Source organism: Pelodiscus sinensis, chromosome 1, assembly GCF_049634645.1.
Source record: "Pelodiscus sinensis isolate JC-2024 chromosome 1, ASM4963464v1, whole genome shotgun sequence".
NCBI classification, from domain to species: Eukaryota; Metazoa; Chordata; order Testudines; family Trionychidae; genus Pelodiscus; species Pelodiscus sinensis.
The window spans coordinates 237,767,447-237,788,693 of NC_134711.1; the positions used below are offsets into that span (position 1 = coordinate 237,767,447).

General features: G+C 40.8%; 1 protein-coding gene across 15 annotated transcripts in view; it reads right to left on the minus strand.

The window, feature by feature from the left end:
* Nucleotides 1-21,247, minus strand: part of MCF2L (MCF.2 cell line derived transforming sequence like) — a 248,239-nt gene that overhangs the window by 143,086 nt on the left and 83,906 nt on the right. The window contains exon 1 of one of the 15 annotated variants that reach the window (XM_075917251.1): nt 18,793-20,008. The exons of 12 other annotated variants lie outside the window; for them this stretch is intronic. In XM_075917251.1, coding sequence (XP_075773366.1) covers nt 18,793-18,943 — 151 coding nt within the window. In that variant the 5' untranslated portion in view covers nt 18,944-20,008. Of the gene's footprint in view, nt 1-1,186; nt 1,345-12,517; nt 12,672-18,792; nt 20,009-21,247 lie in introns of those variants that run through there. 2 more of the 15 variants (XM_075917824.1, XM_075917390.1) reach the window with 2 other exon arrangements.

A 21,247-nucleotide genomic window follows, 5' to 3' on the forward strand; every position in this document is an offset into this window, starting at 1 on the left:
ATTCCTGGAGGTTCCCAAGGCATCCCATTAAGTGTGTATGGGTCCAACCATGTGGAGACACCGCTATTTTTTTATTCCTTTAAAGCATGGGACTGCAGCAAAGAGGTGGACAGAAGATCCTCAACTATCCAACATCACTGCTGGGATACTCAGGATCTCCTTTAATGTTACACACCTGATACTTTTAGGCACACAGGTGAGCGTTGCCTGCTCCCGAGTAACCCAGGAAGCAAAGAGGAATCCTAGAGGCTGGCAGAACCACGCACTTATCCAGGCCAGCAGTGGACAAGGATGAAAAGGGCAGCACAAACTCCACGTAGCCCCTGAAACTCACCATACACCAGCCAACACTCTGGAAAGCTATGCTTGAATTTCTTCCATTGCCTGCCCCCCTCCTTTTTCAGGGCTTCAGTGGGTTCCACAGTCCCCACACAAGTGAGAGGATACTCAGGATCAGCAAAAGGCCAGCGGAAGACTCACTTCAAGAATAATCTTATTAAAGGAGCAGATGTGGGGGAAGGAATGTGGATAATTCTGCCCCCCAGAAGATTGTAGGAGGACTCTTAAGAGAACCTCTTCAGAATCTGAAGAGATTCTCTTAAGATTCTGAAGTCCCCATTTAGATTTCTTCCCTGAAAGGAAAACCCCAGCATAACAAATGAATTAAAATCTTGGCCCCAAATCTTTTCTGCTTTTGGGACACAATTTGCATCTCAGTTACAGAAACCAAACTGATGCTGCTCATAACAACAACTATAATGAGGAGTCCTGTGGCACCTGAAAGCCTAAGATTTACTTGGGCATAAGCATTCATGGGTAAAAACCACTTCAAATCTTATGTCCAAATAAATCTAAGGTTTTAAGGTGCCACAGCACTCTTCATTATTTTTGCAGATATAGATTAACATGGCTGCACTTTGAGACATAGCTACTATATATAGAAAACAAACAACAACAAGAAGAGCTACAATATGTATGCCTCCTCTTTATAGACACCATCTTTATAAAGAACCATTTTTATAAGTTATCAAATCCAGCAATATAGGTTGCTGCATACAATTTAAAATACAAAAATCCTGCAAGGACTCTGGCTTGCTTATGGACATTATAACACAGAAGATACATAGCAGCCGTCACGGTGTTCCACACCTATTCTCTGAGGCAAACAGGAAGCTTATACCTTTACCTGATTGAAAAAGCAGACAGTCCATGGAATGCAATTTCCCTAAAACAATGGCTATTTCTTTTCCTGTGTTGTTTCCTGGCCAGTCCATAGTAGAAATGTGGAGACTAAAGCTTTTTCACAGAAGCACAAGCTGCCATCTTCCACTTTTGCGAACTGCAATTTGCACTGTTACACTGTTTACTCTTTACACTAGGTGAGACAGAATGGGCGGGATTCTTGCTATGATTCATAGGGCAGAACAACCTCACCTGAGGTGCAGTGTAGTCAAAAGCTTTAATTTCACAACCCTACATTCCAGATATGCATCAAAAATCTTTATTTTTCAACTTGTCCAGCTAAGCAGTAATTACTGTGAATGTACTACCAACAGGGGAAGACAGTCATGCAAATCTGTTTGGAGGAAACAAATAAGATTTTGCAAACTACCACAAAATCCTCTAATCTCATGATCATAGATTTGTAATACATTTTTTGTACATTGTGCAAAACCAGCAGTTTGCCTTTTTGAATATTTTGAACATTCCCTACCCATACCCTCCTTCCAAAAAGTCTACTCAATTAGCTGTGTGCTACTGTGTTTCTCCATAATGCAAAGCAAAATCTTTTGACTGCCACAGTCAGAAAGAGCTAAAGATTACAAGATGAACTCTATGAGCTCTGACACTTGCTCATCAGCTGAGCAAATACACATATGACTAATATGAGCATGGGACAGCCCTCAAATACCCCCTCTTCTTTTCTTCCTATTTACACAAGGATGTTAAGAAACAGGTAATTGACTAATCACGTACTAGATACAATTTGTATCAAGTACACGGTTATTTGATAAGTGGCCCTTGTGTGGTTCTGAAATTTAAATGTAGTAGAAGCCGGGTGTGCAGGCAGCCTGGCTCCTACTGCATTTAAACTGCAGAGGTGCAAGCAGTGGCTAGGTCCAACCGCTGTGCCTCTGCCTTCCCTGCTCTCTCCCACCCTCCATACAGTGGAGATGGTCCTGGAGGGAACTGGCTTTTAAGCTGGCTTCCCCCAGCAACAGCTCCTACTGCCCCCCCTTGCTGCTCCTGATACAGAGGCAGCAAGAGGGTCGGTGAGTAGTCGAGTAATGACTTGACTACCCGATAAGCCTATGCTTATTGGGTAGTCTACTACATGACTAGTTGTTTACATCCCTAATTTACTCTGCAAAAATGACAGTATTTGCACCCATCTTTTTCTGTCTCTGGTTCCCCTCCCAGGTTTTTTTGTTTTGTTTTTTATTTTTTAAGTGAAAGAACCCTAACATGCTTGTCTGGTGCTATCCTCCATTTCCTACCGCTGACATTTTTTCTTCCATTTATAAAAGTTTCAGAGGGGTAGCAGTGGCAGTCTAGAACTTTAAAAACTATGTGCAGTCCTTAAAAGCACCTTAGAGAGTAACAAAGTAAGTGTGTGTGTGTGTGTGTGTGTGTGTATGTATAAGTATTATGTGCTTTCATGGGCAAAATCCACTTAGATGAGCAGAGTGGAGAGAAAAGGGGAGAAGATATAGTTTCCCAACAAAATGAGGAAGCTTTAGTTAATTTAGCTTCTGTCTCTTGCGCTTTCTCAGAAGCTCTTGCTGTACCTGTTGGGCAAGCAGTGCAAAAATAGAAGTAGTTTCCCTTAAGCTTGTCCAGACAATGTGAATCTATCATCGACTGCTTGACAATGGACCATCTTCAGGCTTCAGAGAGCCCAACTATGACTAATTTAAAGAGTTACAGGGGCAGGAATAATCAGTTAGCACAGTGATACTCAGAGGCTTGGGAGTCTTTACTGAGTATCCTGTGGCTCTCTGCAGGACATGATATTAAAACAATCTGTGATTTAATTAACATCCAAACAGGATGTTTTTGCTACATTAATAGCCAATTACAGTTTATAAAATAATACCACTTGGACAGGCATTCTAAACATAAGAATGGCCATACTGGGTCAGACCAGTCATCCATCTAATCCAATATCTGTCTGCAGACAGTAGCCAAGCCAATGCCAGGTACAACAGAACAGGACATCATCAAGTGATCCACCTCCTTTTCTGTGAGACTAATAAACAAACATTAAATATTCCTGTTATACTGTTCAAATATATAGTACTGCAGGAACTGTGGCTCTGCTGATTGCTAATTTGGCTCATGAACCATTGAGGTGTGAGTATTACTGAAGGTTATCAGGAATATCAGCATTCTGTTCTATAGCAAAACCTTGATCTTCAGCCAAAATTCCCATAGGAGGGAGGGCAGTGTAAGATGGACAGCTTGAGACTTCTACCAGAAACTTAAAACACCAAGGAACAGAGTTTCTGATCTAAGTTAAACCAGCTCATATCTAGGGTAACTTCACTAAAGTCACTGCCTTCAATTGAATTCATCTTAATGTATATCAGTAATGAAGAACAGAACCTAGTCAATGTAGTCCTGGAGTACTCAAAAAACTAGCTAAGTCATGTTTGCTTTGTTTTTGTTTTTATGCATTTTACTTCATGTTCCTTAAATCACAAGTCTATCCCAACTGCTTAGATGGTAGCAATACCAAAATATTTTGAAGTATGTCTGCCTGTATTTGAAGTTCTTGTTCAAGGGATCCAAAGTACAAGTAAATTGCATCTAGTAAATGTTTTAATAAGATCATGTAACTACAGTGGTTTTGGGAGTGTGAAGGGGAATTGCGTAAAAAAAAAATTCAATGAATCAGAACCGGGCATAGTCACTTTTTGCATAGGAAACTTCAAAGTAGTAAGAAACTAACATTATTTAAACAAGGGGCTCTCACAAACTTTACTCTCTTAGCATCAATAAACACTGTGTGTAAAGACTCAATGCTAACATGGAGAAAGCTGGATTGGGAGAGCTGATTGTTTACATGGGGAAAAAATGTGCCCATACTCATAACTCAGGCAGGAGGCAATGTAACATAAATAAAGCTTATATTGCATTCACTTCAGTGGAAATGTTTATAGCTCTCATCTTCTGAAAAGATGCTAAGAATATTAATAGTACAGGACCAGTGTTCAACGTAGAGTTACCAAACGGTTTGAACAAAAATACCGTACACATCTGACATTACATCTTATTTAGAAAATACCGGACATTTACATTGTCACATTTATATTTTCTCAATTTGTTTCCCAAACAAAGAGCTCAAATACTGGACTGTCCGGTTCAAAATCGGACACCTGGCAACCCTATCAACTTGTGGAACTGGAAGCTGGGGGCAGACAAATGAAAACCATTTTAGGGATTTCAGGAGTATACTCCACAGGGAAATATTTTCAAAACTACCTGGTACTCTAGAATTCCAGAAAGTACAACCATTGCTTTTCAGAATCATTTTTATGTCCCCCAAGGTAAGTATTCTTCAGCAGGTGTTTTAGTATTATCCGGAAGGACGAGGCAAAGAAATCACTCCAATCCTCCCTTCCATTTGGTGGCAGAACTGTGACAAAGGGTTTCTGAATGCCTTCCCCATGACTTCACTACTTTCCAAAAATAAATCCTCCACACATCGCTCAATGCTGTAGAAGTAGTACTGATGATTCAATGTCAGACAAATTCCACTTACTCAGGTGGTAAATTACTTTGGTAAATTTACCAAACCAGTCCAGCTCCTCTCTGATAGTAATAAGTAATTGTTTTCAGCACAACAATGTAATCCTTATAATTCAAGTCACAATAAGAAAAAAAAGGCATCCCTTCGGGCTATTTCTAAAATAAAATGTGTTCTCCCACTGCTTGAGTTAAAAGAAGATGACTAGATCTAAGTATTATCCCAACTGATGATTTTTCTGCCATAAGGCATTCAGTTGTGTACACAAACCTTCTAATCTGAACTATGACACGATTTCACAGCAAGGCACATACATTTTATCTAGCTGAACTGACTACATTTGCACGAAATAACAGATCAATGTCCTTTATCATTACTCAGCCTATGCATCTGAAGTCCATCTTATGTCCAATTTCATTTAGGTAAGAAATCACTTTTTATATCCATGAAACATATAGAGTAAGATTTCACCCACATAAATGTTTTTTGTGGACAAAACCCACTTCTTCAGATGATGAACTAGAAGGGAACAGAAAGCAATATTTTAGAATAGAAAAAAAAAAAAAGGTACCCGTCAACTGTAGGAGCCAGTGTTAATGAGGCTAATTAAGTGAGCTGCAAATGTTCCATACTTAGCTTATAATGTAAAAAATGAGGTGTTAAATACAAGGAAGACTGGCTTTATAATGGGACATCCAGTTAATGTCTTTCTTCAAGCCCAAGGAAACAGTGAAATTTGCAGATAATGTCAATTCCACGCTCTCTCTCTCTCTAATTGGCTAGTGACTTTTTTTTTTGTAGAAGAATGGCTATTTTTAAATCCATGATTGAGTGCCAAGGCAGGTTAAAACATTCTCCTACAGGTTTGCGTGTGTTACCATTCCTGATATCCAGTGTTCCCTCTAAGATTTTTCCACCGATGAGTAGAGTGAATTTTGTCTTGTGCACCAGTATTGAATTCATGTGCTCTTGTTCAGATGCGTGCCACTGTGGCACTCAAGTTATTAAGTAACTTATAAACCTCTCCCTTTTCCCCTTTGCTGCCATGTCTCCCACCCTCCCCTTGCCCATCTGCTCCCCTGGTGCCTGCTGCTGCCTCCCACCCCTCTCTGCTGTCCAGGATCCTGCCCTTCTCACACCCCTCAGCCCTTTCCGGACCTGCCCCTCTTCCCATCCTCCTTGACTCTTAGACTCACCCTTCTCTTCCCCTTGTGCCCACTCCTCCTCAAGCCCAACTCTGATCATCTGTAGCTACCCCTTCCCATCTCCTCTCCTAACACCTCCCTCTACCCACCTACCTGCCTCTTCTCTTTGGTGCCTGTCTCTCTCCTCCACAGGTCTGCCCTTCTGCTTCATCCCCACAATCCTCCTGGCACCTGCACCATCCTGGTGCCAGCCCCTTCCCTCACTGGCTCTGCCCTCCTTGCCCTCTTTCCTCCTGGTACCCACCCCCTCACCACCCTCTGCCCCAGTGCACCCTCATACGTGACTTGCTCCATTTCCTCTCTTCCTCATGCCCACCACTCCTTTCAACCCCTCTTCGCCAAGCACCCATTCTTCCCCTCTCCTCTTCATCCCTCTTGCCCCCATTGTTCCTCCTGTTTCCCCTCACTTCTTGCACCACCACTGATACCCTCCCTCCCTTCTCCTCTCCCTCCTGCCCTTTTCCTTATTGTCTCCTCTTGGCCCCCTGGCATTTGTTTCTCCTCCACCCTGCCCCTTGGTGCCTGCCTTTTTCTTCTCCTGCCCTGGTACCCTTCTCTTCCCTCAGCACAAGCTCCTTCCTCACCTTCCTCTTAGTTCTCCCTCTGCCCCTTCCGTAACTTTCTACTTTCAATGTGAAAAACAGTTTGTGGGGGCTGGAGCTGTGGTGCTATTTTTAGTACCATGGTCACAGCCCCAAAAGCTCTATCAGTGCTGGCCACAGCTGCTCCCAAGGCAGGACCACATGCCAGGACTGAAGCAGTGGGCGCCCGCGATGCTATTTTTAGTACCACAGTCCCAGTCCTCGTGGGACCTCCGTACTAAAAATAGCACCATTGGCAGCCCCAGCTCCAGCTGGAGTAAAGCAGTAGCTGCACGAGGCACATTCCAGCTGGGGCAATCTTACCAGAACAGTCTCACCTTGTGCACTGTGTCTCCACATGGAGTAAAAGGGCAGCTGCCTGCTGGGAACCTGTGAGGCCACCAGCTACTGTCACCACTCACATTCTGTTCCAGCAGGAAGATGAACACTGTGTGCTGCTATATGACTCTTAAAGTGACCTAACATTTTTGGTTTGTGGCTGCGCAGCTTAGAGGAATACTGCTGATATCTGATTTGTGTCCATTTATCCTTATCGTAGAGACTGTCTAGTTTGGCCAATGTTCATGGCAGAGGGGCATTGCTGGCACTTGATGACATATCACATTAGGGAATGTGCAGCTGTATGAGCCCCTGATGTGGTGGCATATGTGGTTAGGTCCTGCAATGGTGTCACTTGTATAGATTAGGGATGTGAAGGACTAGTCGACTATCCAATCAGCAAGTGCTTCTCGGATAGTTGGCAGGCTAGTTGACTAGTCGCTTCCCCTCCCTTGCTGCCTCTATCAGATAGAGGCAGAATTCGGGGGGAGGGAGAAAAGAGGGTACTTCAAAGTGGCAGCGTTGCTTGAAGCCTGGGGCCAGACCCTGGGCTCCACGTGGTGCTGCCACTTTGGAAAGCCGCATGCTGCCCGAAGCCAGCTGGGGTGTCCCCAGGCTGCATGGGGCGTTTTGCTGCGGGGAGCACAGGATTAGCTGGGAACTCTCCAGCTGACCCCAGGCTCCATGCAGCGCTGCAGCTTTGAAACACCACCTTGGCATTTCAAAATAGCAGCTCCACATGGAGCCCGGGGTCAGCAGAGAAGTCCCCAGCTGACACCAGGCTTCTAGTGGCACTTTCACCTTTGAAGTGTAGCAACAGCCCTTCTAACTATGCAAGAAGACTAACAGAACCTCCATGTAATAGCCAATTCAAAACAACAGACTGAAATACATTTAAGTTAAATTGGGTATATATACATACACATACACTAGTCTGAAGCATAATAATATTTTTAGTGATTTAAAAACATCCCTTAAAAAAACCCAACTGATGAACGTTGTGTGGCTACTTCCTGCTTTTGGCTTAGAACAGAGTGAAAAATACTGAAATCCAATACAAGCTGTTCTTGTGGTAATTTGGCCCACTTTAATTTTTAGAAATCTCACCGCAAAGATGTTTTTCCTAGCCCATTTTCCCTAACTGGGGAAGCGTGTGTGTACTGAACCTGGGAACCTTTTGAGATTTGTTTAAGGTAGTTCATGAACACATGGGATTTTGTTATGCATAACATATATAAAATAGTAGAAAGTAGGTACAACCACACAAACCACTACCATAGGATAGGGAAAGTCATTTAAACAGCTTACAACCAGCATAAAGGATTGCAAAGATCATGTAAAAACAGGAGATAAAGAGTACCAGTGAAATTATATTCCAAGTCAGGAAACAGCCCTGCCCACAATGTAAATAGTGTTTTGCTTATTGGAGACAGTCACCTACAGGGAAAAAAAGTCTGCTATAAGATTACTGGCAAGTCACTTTTGCTCTAAATTCTAAAGAAATAAAATCTCCCTTCTAATTGGATTATTTTAAAGTGTCATTTTCTGCAATTCCATTTCCCTTCTTCATACAGTCTTAGTTTTCTTCAGTGTACAAGAAGCTACTTAAATCAGCTAGACACTCTACAGTGTCATTCACTGGGATCAGAATTTAAAAGTGCAGTAATCCATATTCAGACAAGAAGTCTCTATCTTCAATATCAAGAGTTTCAGAACAAACCCAGATATATAGTGTGATTTTGTTTTCTGAAGATGCATTTGATGTTTGCAATAAAAACAAAAATTTTCAATTTTAAATAACGTGTTTCAAACAGTGTTTTGTTATGTGGCTTTAAAAAAACAAAACAAAAAACAGAAAGCTCTAATACTCAGAATGCAGTTAAGAGTCACAATGGATATCTGCTTCCTCACATGTTCACATTACACTGTAGAGAAAACATTCACAGGAAATGGCAACTAATTTTACTTTCCCACAGTATAACATTTAGATGGCAGTTTATTATAGTAGTCCATTAAGACATCAGTGTAAAGACGTGAACAAGCAACATCAGTTGCAGCACTCCACTGAATCTATCAGTTTTGGATGGATCATCATCAAGACTGGAAGCCTCATCCATTAGTATTTCAGAGGTGACAACATAATTATAAATGAGAGATATGCAATGCCATTTAAGTTTACAAAACACAAACATCTTCACAGAGAATGCTCTAGCACTAAAAAGCTGTATTTCTATAATTTCAAGACAATATTAAACCACTTTACAAGCTCTTGAAATACTTAATCAATACTGTGAATAATTAAAGAAACACCATAACTGTTATGGCAGAGAAACATTTTAACTGGAGCTGAAATTAAGTTTCACATGGTAACTACTTATATATGCACACCAAAACTCTTAAAGCTCTTACGTTTCAAATAGTGTTCTCTCTTTATTTCTACTGATAATATGTTACAATCACAGTCACTTACCATATATTGCACAACACATCTGTTATACATAATTTATCCAGAGATCATTTAATTTCTTCTGAAACAGTTTATAAACTTGCCCTTCAAACTGAAATTTACTCAGTGTTTAAGAAAAGGCTCACAGGAGAATCTGAATAATGTAATTTTATCAGAATTGTCAGCAGTGCAAAATAGATCTCATCACGGCTGTTTGTCAAGACGATCCTTGACATGACAAAATTTCAGCAGCTGGAAATGAGTACTTATTGATAACTCAGATTCCAGATCCTAAATTTTCAATGCTCTTGGCAGCCCTCCAAGCTGCCAACCACCAAAACCATCCTACTTCCAATTTCTCATAATATAAAAATCTAGGGTAAAATACTGGCCCCAAGTAAGTCAATGGCACAATTGCCACTCACCTCCACAGGGCCAGGATTTTACCACATATCTTCCGACCTGCAACTGAAAATGCGCATATCTAGAATTAATCTGCAAGCGCAAACAAAATTACATGATCACCTCTTCAAGGTAGACGTTTACTAAAAGCAATTTAAAATGCTTTCACATATTACAGTTTCTATTTTATGAATTTTATGTACCCCCTCATATTTCATTAAAGGTAATGTCAGAAGTTTCTTATATGCAATGTCAGTCACAAAGTCTACTGTTTATTTCATCCATTTCAGATATTTTTGCTGTTGCAGTGTCTCTCTAAGATTGTCTTTCAAGTGTCAAAATGCCAAATCACTGATTTTGCTCATTTAAAAACTTGTATCTTCTTATGTTTAAAAGTAAAAGCTACAACAAGCCTAGAAAAGGCTGGGGGAAAAATCATGTTTTTAAAAGAGTCTGATCCCTCCAAGACTGCAAAACAAGTCAGCACAGACTTTCATGGAAAAGTCTTACAGTGTTGGTGCTGCTCATGTTAGTTGCTGGAATGGCAGTTTTGAAGAGTGAAGTTGTCCAATTATCACAAACACTGAACAGATTGTAGCGAGCTAAACTGCCAGGTTATATTCTGTCAATATGTTTGAATGCTCACTGTGGATGAGGAAACTGAACTCTTTGGACCTTCAATTTTTAGTCTCTTTACTGACTGCCAAAAGGATGCCAGTTGTGGTGCTGGTTTTTATATATCCATTTCTGGCTAAGAACTTGACTGTGACCAATGTATCATTTCACATAAACACTCAATGGTTACCAAATGGTAACAACTTTCTTGCCACTACTGATGTCCTAGAGATAAGGAAAGTTCTATACCTCCTCTACCAGCTTCAGGCCTTGACGTCTGTCAGCCCGAAGACTAAATCTACGATCCCATTCCCCTCCAAAGTCATGCTTCATCAATTAAATTAGTCAAAGAGTTAACTATTCACTGTATTTACTTGAAACATGTTATTGACCCATTTTCTATTTACTATTTCTATTTACATTAAAAGAACGATAAACTTAGAAAACAACAAACGGCCTGGTAGTACTTTATAGACTAACAAAACAAGTAGATGGTATCATGAGCTTTCATGGGCACAGCCCACTTCTTCAGATGACCAGAGTATTGAGTTTAGGATATGCAGACCCAAAATAAATAGGGGAGAAGGAAGAGGGAGGGAGGGGTGGAAAAAAAAGGGGGCGGGAAACAAGGAGCAGAGGGTATGAAAATATCAAGGGAAAACAAGTAAGCAGAACTGGTAATCTATAAACACCTGAAGACTGGATAGTTAAAAAGAAGCAGATAAGAATCAAAGGATAGCAATTAGATAGGAAGGGTACTAATGCAAGAATCTACACAGACAAAGAGCTGTTGGCACCTTCATTGAATGTTAGGTTGATAATGTCCCAGCCATCAAATGTTATCTTATCTCAATTGAGAAGGTGATCAGTGGAGAAATTTAATTTTGTGGATGAATTGTAATTCTAACACCTCTCTTTGTATTTGGCTTGTAGAATTGGTTTGCGACAATGTTGAGAGCTACAAAGTCAAACACTTAAATGTCAGGAAAAGGCAAAAATTTAAATATCTTCAAATTTCTCACTATGCTTCTCTTTACTAATTTAGCCCATCAATATCTCCCTTCCCATTCATCACGTTTACCCTCATACCAATCCACACATCCATTCACAGCCTGGATGTTTTACCACATACTAATAATTTCACATAGACAGGGAACAAAAAACAGGACTATGTAGCACTTTAAAGACTAACAAGATGGTTTATTAGGTGATGAGCTTTCGTGGGCCAGACCCACTTCCTCAGATCAAATAGTGGACTGAGGAAGTGGGTCTGGCCCACGAAAGCTCATCACCTAATAAACCATCTTGTTAGTCTTTAAAGTGCTACATAGTCCTGTTTTTTGTTTCAGCTACACCAGACTAACACGGCTACATTTCTATAGACAGGGAAGACACTCTCCAAGAGCAATGCTCAGGTAACAATGTACCAGCTCCTCTCTCAATTGCTGAGAAAGGGATGGACTTTATCAGGATAATGTCTTTGGACCTTGCTCTGGGGGTCCTCGTTTTGCATCAGCCTCTGGCTAATAGGTCTGAGGAGTGTGAAGGTCTTCACATCTAATTACTGGGAGAAGGAGCTCTGTGAATGTTCCCTATTTGTACCACAATGTGTAAGGGTGGGATCAGGGGGTCTCCGATTCGCCACCTTTAGTGCAGCCTTTATTGTTTGGTTCCCTCTCATCAACAATTAGTTCAAATTCCTCCTATTTCTGCAGTTGCTAATAGCTTTAAATGTAGCAATTCCTGATTGGGTCCTCGTGGGCAGCAGTAAACCTAAAAGCAACAATGAATCCTAACCCGTCTTTTCGCAATACAACAGTGGATTTTTTAAACGAAACTTAGAATTGGCAGAATTTGATGGAACTTGTGCAAGAAGGGTCCCTACTCTTCTAGGAGAGTGGATTTGTAGAGCTCTGATCAGGACTATAAGCTGTCTCAATTTCTCAAACAATGAGCATTATATAAATAGCTGTGTTTTCAAGAATCAAAGAACGAACTAGAAAAATCTATAGGAAAGTTGGTTTAAATATGCATTTTATGGATTATATAAACCATGCTGTTTACTTCAAAATTCTTCCTGCAACACACACAAAACACATACCTCAAAAAACCCCACTGAACAGATTGTACATTTACTTTTATAAGCTCAGAGACTTATTTTAAAGTTAAGGTGACTTACCCTGAGCCAGAGAATCCAGCCAAGAACACCACTCAGAGAAAAAATAATAGCTCTTCATTTCAGCTACAGAAATTCTTAAATCAGTCATCTTTATGATTAAGTAAAATCAAAGGGAAAGTCTGCACTTTTCCCTTATTATGCTCAGATCATTCTATCCTGCTGTACACTTAGTTTTGTTATTGATTGAACTTTGGTCCTTAAATGCAATAGGAGGGACAGGATGACTTTACTCATACTTTCCCTCCAGTGATTACACTGCTTCTTGCAAACACCTCTTTAATTAAAATATTCTCTCTCTCCACGCCAGGTATTTACATACTGTAGATATACCAAACATCTGACATGTTGGCAACAGACTTTAGCCTTGAAGTCTTAGTATTTATTTCATGAAAACATTTTGGGTGTGTTTTTTGTTTTCTATTTTAAGCATTGACAGGACTGAGCACATGCTGATAGTCTGCTAGTGAGATCCATAATATATTGTGTATCGGGGCAGGAGGTGCACTGAAGTCAGGTGATCATGAAATCAAGTGTCAAGGTGGGTGAGGACTACCTTCTGCTGGTGTAAGACACAAGACTCCAAACAACATGGAGCTCTTCTTCAAGTCTCACTTTGTCTATTGACAGCTGTTAAGGGTTGTGAAGTGTACCAGAAACATTATCAAGCAAGATTTTCTATATTTTTCTATTATTGCACATGTGATGTAACACAAAGTTCTGGAACTTCTAGCAGAGTCGGTAACAGAACACAGATCTCTGCTTTCCCAAACCTCAAACATGCAGCCTGTCTGAAATCATCTGACAAATTAAGTATGTGACTATTCTCTTTGTGAACATTAAGTCCCAATCCCTTTCCAGCATTCTAGCAAATAGCTGTGTGACCTGCTCGCAAATCATGTGTCACACCTCCATCTAGAGGCTAGTTCAAACAGAGCTTTCTTTTGGTATCTCTTACACACCCTGGTCTGAAATGGCAGAGGTTTGTATCATGGTTCTCATGGTCCAGGCTTCAAATCCTGGTTACAAGCCACAGGGGAATGGATATAAAAAGGAACTGTGTAATTAAATACTACTATAATGCATGTGCATAGAGACAGGAAGGATTTAGGGCAATCTTAATTCTGGCCTTTTTTAACTTTTAAGTGGCTGTCTTTGCAAACCTAGTGTTATTTTAATATAGGGAATATATTACTTTGTTAATAAATATTTGTGTTACAAGAGGGCTTCTTTATGTCTTAAGTTAGCACTTATGTACATGGACAGTAAGCTTGTCAGGGTATTGAATGCCTTCATTATATGTTTATACAGTGGATGATAGGGATGTTAAATATTGGTTAACTGAATAGTCAAGTAACCTCATGAATTCTTATTGGTTTCTCATCTATTCTATTAGTCCCTGGGAGCGGGGCCAGCAACCAGTGCCCTGTAGCCCCACTCCAGAATAGCCCCCTGCTACTGCATGCTGCTGCCTCTGATACAGGGTGACAGGCAGGAACTGGTCTGGAAGGGGAGCCAGTTTAAAAAACAGTTCCTCTTGCAGACCAGCTGCCTGTCACCCAATGATGCTGCCTCTGACACAGAGGCAGCAACCCCTCTCCAAGAGGGGAAGGTGTTTGAGGTTCTGGACCTAGTGTGAGCCAGAACTGAACCAGGTTGCCTGCCTGTCTGCCCAGCTCCTAACACACTTTAAACGCAGAGCTGCAGCAGGGGTAGGTCCTGGACCTGGCACAAGCCAGAACGGAGCCAGGCTGCTGGCCAGCCTGCTAAAAAAATTCATTAGTGGAGGGTGAAGGGGGTGGAATGCACGTCATCTATAACATTAACCTAAAAGCTTTTGGTGATCAGTTAATCAATGACACTATTACATCCCTAGTATATAACACAATGAGGACTCTAAACACTACTGCTGTATCAATCATTATCAACACACTACTAAATAAGTAGCTGGGAGGCCTTTCTAATATTACTAATGAGCTAAGTAGGTCAGCTTAAATATATGCAAAATTCATTAGGGAGTGACAATTGTTCCATCCGGAGAATGTTTGGAGTCCCCTATATCAGAGAGGTTTTGAGGTTCTCCAATCCAGCTCCCCGCATCACAAACTTGCTACCACGCTTTCCATTATTGCCAGACTCAGAGAACACAGCATGGACCATGGAAACCGATCTATCCCTGGCACCAATTGAGGACGTAGTTGAGGCAGCTTAGTATGCAGGGGATGCTTGCCAAAGCGACGGGGAAATCATGGACCTGTGGTGAGGTGCTTTAGGGCACACATCTCCATGGCTGCAGTGCTCTTGAACCCTCACTTTGACAGCTTCCATCACCTGTCCTGAATCAGAACTATAGATCAAGGGATTGTATACAGGGCACCACTCACCTGTGTATATCTGAGGCAGTGGCTGGAGACAGCAATCTAGGTCCTAGCTCTACAGTTGGGAAAGATTCCGGGGGGTGGGGGGAGCCAAGGCAAGAGAGAGAAGGAAAAATTGTCATGGCTTGGGGAAATACTCTTCCAATCTACCACTGACAGTGGGGAGGGAGTAGCTAGGACCTGGGACTAGGGGAGAGCCCCACCTTTTCAGAGGGCACCTAAGAAATGGGATACTGGTCTTGCTCTTCATTAATGTGAATAGAAAAGAAACTGAAGACAGTTTGAGCATTCAGAGTCTGTAAGGCTGAACAGCTGATGTGGTTTATGTGAAAACTCTAATGTGGAGTTATCCAGTATACAAATTGGGGCATAAATCACTCGCCTAGAGTCTCCAGCTTTCTGGGCTATTTGCCTCAATAGGTATGGCATAAGAGTGGAGCTCCCCCATTCCCAGTTGCCAACATGGGAGTGGAAGTGAGGGGACATCTGCTCCATTCTCAAGTTCTTCGAAGTGCTAAAGCACAAAGGATTCTGGGACGGGGGGGTGTAGGAAAAAAGTACTGTGTCACAAAATTAAAGAAAAGGTTGAAAGCAACTAATCAATTTCTAAATCTTAGGGCCGACAAGACAATAATTTATTCCAACTTTTACTTTTAAGTCACAACTGAGGCTTTTTTCAATCATAGCCATCTGCATTTCACAAACAGTGACATGGTGTTTTTATGGAAACTACGTTAGTTCTGTTACTCTGACTATGACAAGCACTCACTTGTTCAATAGGAATTATACCCGACAGTTATCATATGCAAAAGCGGCGAGGAGTCCTGTGGCACCTTATAGACTAACTGAAGTGTTGGAGCATAAGCTTTCGTGGGCAAAGACCCACCGTCAGATGCATGCATCTGAATACCCTGCATGTGTCTGACGAAGTGGGTCTTTGCCCACGAAAGCTTATGCTCCAACACTTCAGTTAGTCTATAAGGTGCCACAGGACTCCTCGCTGCTTTTGCAGATTCAGACTAACACGGCTACCCCTCTGATACTTAATATTCATATTATTTGATTGCTATTCACTCAATCCATAATCCATAAAACTTTGCTCAATCCATAATCCATAACACTTTGTTTTTACAATACATGGCTGACATCTTCCTCTGGAATCGCAGCTAACATATTAATGCATATCTTGTACTAGAAATATATACGAATCTTTAACAATAAACATGGCTTGTTTGACCAAAGAGAAATGACCTAAAACCTTATTTTATATTTTTTTTGTTCAAGAACTCCTCCTAAATGATAAGTTAGGACCACCAAATTTAGCATGCACCTTCCTCTTCTAACCTAAAGCAAGGTCAGGATTTGGTTGTGCCAGGAAAATGGGATGTGCCTGGAATTTGATTGTTTTAAATACCCTGGAAAGGGAGGGGACTGATCAGAGGGCCAGTTATACCACAGAGTCACCACTGGGGGCAGCAAATATAGGGGACAGCTATACTACAGAGTGACTACAGGAAGACAGCGGCCAGCTGGGGCCAGGGTTCGCCATCTTTCTGGCCACCAACCCAGGTAAGCAGGGCCCCTTTCCCAACCCCCTCCTCACCAAGCCTTCAGCCACAGCAGGAAACCCAGCCAGCCCAACCACCAAGGCTGGGCAATGAAAAGCCCTCTCCCCGAGGAGACACTGCCCACCCCCACTGGGGCACCCAGAGTGCTGGCCTCCCAGTCAGCCTGCATGGCCCTCCTGCCCCCCCTCTGGACTGGGAAGTGCCAGCTTGTGCAACATCATCTGCCCCCCCCCCCCCGGACCAGGACTGGAGAGCGCCTGCATGACACCCCCTATGCTGGCCTACCCTGGGGAGAAGCTGGTGGCAAGGTGCACATCACACCTCCCACATGGACAAGCCAGTGGGTGGGGTGTGCGGTCCCCATGGCTCTGGACCTCTCCACAGGGAGAAGCCAACAGGCACCCCCACCCTCTGTCTTGGGCCTCCTCCTCCCAACGACCTGCCCTGAGCCACCCACATCTCCAAGACCTTGCCCTGACTCTTGCACTCCCACTCCTCCACCACCAGCCGCATGTCCTGAAGGACTTGGGCAACACTGGTAAAGTCTTCTAGTGCAATATATACAGATAATATTACAACAGGAATTATTCCTGCTCTAAAATCAGTGTAAATTAGGGAGAAAAAAGAGAAACTGAAGGCTTTAAAAAGAAAGGCTGCTCTAACAAAGTTGCAAAATACTTTATACAACAACGCAGTTTGGGTGAGATAGAATTTGGACACTGCATTGGGGAAACTGATGCATTTTGTAGCTATAACACAGGCACACAACACCACAAAAGGATTCTGTAACTAAAACATCATACAACTTTACAAGATATCTTGGAGATTCAGAGAAGCTAAAATAAGTGACAACTTTCCTGTCCTAGAACATGTAGCTTTCCATACTAGCAGAGCTTACAACTACAGGCAGTCCCCAACTTACTAAAGGGTTACATTCCAAACACCTGGTCGTAACTCGATTTGGTCATAAGTCGAAAATACCCTTAAACGTGCTGCCTGCGCTGTTCGAAAAACTTGATGTACATGGTTCTCAACTAAAAAATATTATAATGGGGTTAATGGGAGGTTGGTCGTTAGTACAGATGGTCGTACGTCAGTGTATTCATAAGTTGGGGAGAGACTGTACTACAAACTGGAAGAAGGTTGAGGACTGATGAAAATCAAATGGCTACTTTTCTGTCTATGCTACAGTTTTGCCTGGGGCAGTTTGTGGGCCATCTGACTCACAAGTATAGAGAAGAACCACATTGAGGGCAGGTGATGGTTCCCTCCTCCCCTCTTGCTACACCCCCCAATCCAAACTGTTCAATTATACATGCTTAAAATGCTGTTGAGATTTTAGACTTTTCCTTATACTGCTGTCAACTGACAAACATAACCCTTGTTTAATCTGAATTTAACTGGGCCAGTTAAAGTTGGCAGCTAAATCTAAATCATTTCCTGGCTGACATGTCAATTTGGCACGTACCATATATTAAAAAACAAAAATCACACCTCAATTTTGTGTGAATAATTAACACACATTTGCTCTTATTCTGATTATCCTTCTATACAAACTTTCTTAATGGCTTTAAGTCTACATTTTCATGACTGATCTAGGATGCTGTATTATTTGAATATCAATTGTATAATACTCCCAGGACTGTAAGGAAAAACAAAATCACAGATATGTTCCAGTGTGTTTCGTAAGAGATGGACTAATTCTAGTAAATACTAAAAAGATAAAAGAAAAAAGTGAAAAGGAAATAGAGGAGGCTAATAAGCACTATTGAAAAACTGTATATCATAGACAAGAAATCCAAAATTTTTATACAGTTATTGGATTCTGACAGATGTATATAATCTGGATTTAGAAAAATACCCATTTTTCAATATTCTGATATTTAAGATAAAAAGATCAGCAATGGAGGAATTATCAATCTAGATCTAAATACTGTACCATACAACACTACTGCTCTTAAAAATAAACGAACAAAAATCCCCATCATACATGCAGCTGCTTTTGTCACCTCATACTATTTAATTGGCATAGGCTGAATATAAAAATACAAGAGAGGAAAATATTTTTCCTTCACAAGAAGCTTCTTGTATTATTAATACAATTAAACAAATGGATCTCTTGCCATGTCACACTGCAACTTTGGTTTAAATTTTCTTCAGTCGGACTTCGAACGTTTAGTTCATTTAAGTATTTAAGAAAAAGAAAATACAAAAACCTATTAACATGCTACCATAATTTAGGACTAGGATATTAGAGTTCTATATTCAATGAAATAAGCGCTACAAAATTTAACTACCCCGTACCCCAAAAATAAACATGAAGACATCTCACCAGACAATGCTCGACGTGTGTTATTTCGCGAGTGTCTCTTTGGAAGGGAACGAAGTACTGCGGATGAGACATTGCGAAGGGTTTGGCTCACTCTTGTTTGTAACCTGTAATGACCTTCTCGGCCTTCCCTTAAAAACTCATGTAGAGACATGGATGTATTCCTGTATTTTCACAAAGTTTTTCAACAAAGGAAAAAGTTAATTTTTCAGACCAGTGTTCTAATGAAATGTCCAAATGCCAATAGCACCACAAAAAAGTGTTTTCCTCCAGTAATCCCAGTTAGGGGATGACATTCAAAAGCTATTAAAAAAAAAGGAATGACATAGTGACAGAGGTTTTAAGAACTAGAATTAGGTGCAATTATTTGTACTGTTCATGCTCAGAAACCAAAGCTTGTTCCTTACCAAACAGGATATAATAAACTATTGGAGTATTTCAACCAACAGAAAAGACCAAGATAATTTCTAGATGAAGCTACAAGATTTCAAGTTCATCTAACACCTTAACACTGAAAGTATGCCATCTTGATACAGAATAATACATTCACAGCTCTCTCATCTTCAGTGGCAGCAGATAAAAATTCTCACTTAAGCAGACGAGACTAGCACAAAAACCAACAGCAAAAAGTGTTCAACACCACCTATTTTTCATTGTCTAGTGCTGCAACTTTAAAAAACAATTTCATGCTGTATTAGATGAAATCAAGAAGACACATCCAGTTGATAATTCTTTACCACAGCATGCGCTGTCCCAGGGTATCAAAGAGCTATTTTTCATTTCCAAGTAACACTGGCTCTGTTTGAATCTTTCTCGCTGAAGTGCAGGAATATTCCATTGTTGCAAGGTGACATCTTAAGTTTTCAGTGAAGAAGCGCACTTGGCAGTCCTTTTCAAGCATTCACAAATCAGCACTCAGGCAGGCAGAAATCTAATGCTGAAACTCACTACGCTTTCTGTGCCCACATCTGCATCAGCCTATATCCCCTGAAGGCCAGCATTGTGCCAATACCAGTAAAACCAAAGAAAATATAGATGCCAGTACAATGCTGTACACTAGAAAGAGTGTACTTTTTCATCAATTTAGTCTGGTTAGGATTTTCATCCTCTATAAAACATAGAAAACCTGTATAGAATAAACCTTTCGAAATCAAAGTGAGTTTTCATACCATGCAAGCTGAAGTCTTATAAAAGAAAATCTTGAATCTTCCTGGGAGTTTAACAAGCAGCTAACAATGGGAAGGAAGGGAAGAGGGGGGGGAACGGAACCCTGCCTTCTTAAAACATAGCAGGAAATTCTGTACTGTCTGCTCTCCCATCTCTTTCAGTGTGGGAGAAAGAGGAAATTGATAACACTGCTTTATTTGGCAGTCATCTCTTTCCATAACATTCTGTTTATATTTAACTACTGGTATATCTTGTGATTTACCACAATTTCCATTATATTTGAGATAGAGCTAGTTGATATGCAGTCTTTTCCAAACCCTCTCTGAAATTCTTCAAGTGAGCTAAAGATAGAATTTGAAAAAAGGAGTCTATTATACTAAATATCAATAGCTTCCTAGAATATTTGTAGAGATACAAGGTAGGTGAACAGTATTTTTTAACCAATTTAGGTAGTGAACAGGGCAAGCTTTCAAGAATACTTATAGTCAGATGAAAATGACCTAGATAGGCTGTCACTGCAGTGGAATACATGCTATCTGCAAACCTTTTTCTGCTCTTGGTTAGGGGTGTTTATACTAATGTAACGTTTACTATAGAATATGCTAATATACCAAAAACCCTTGTTCACCAATGATAAAGCATAAGTAATTTATTTTATTCTAAATGAAATGTATATGACAGTGGAATTCATGGGGTGGTTGAAAAACACATTCTTAATGATTATATCCTTTTCACCTGTAGTCAATGAGTCTTGAGTGCTGCAGGTGTCTGGGTGATGACAGTAAAGGAAGGAGAATCCATATCAAATAACTTATGCTGAAGCCACCACCCTCCTTACACAGAGAAATCAGGAGCCCCAGAGGTGAATAAAATTTCTACTGCATAACATTTCTACTGAACAAAATAAGAAGTCAGGCCTACTCTGCCTTGTTGAGAAAGATGAACTGTTGCAGTTGTGATGTATAGAATACTAAACTTTAAATTAAAAAAAAGACTCAGAGGGTAACTATTAGTCTGTAAAAACAACAAGGAGGCCTGTGACACCTTAGCCCTGATCAAATAACAATTGGAGCATCCACACTACCAAGCCTATTATATTGTAATAAGGGACTGGTTATTTCAAAATAATAACTCCTGCTTTCCACAAGGAAGAACGCTAACTTCAAAATAGTTATTTTGAAATGATGGTAGTGTGGACGTTCCATTATTTTGAAATTGAATGACTCTGGGGAGTAGCTAAGTAATTACTCCTTAGTGCTTCTTGGTGCTCTAAGTCAAGGTAATACGGCCA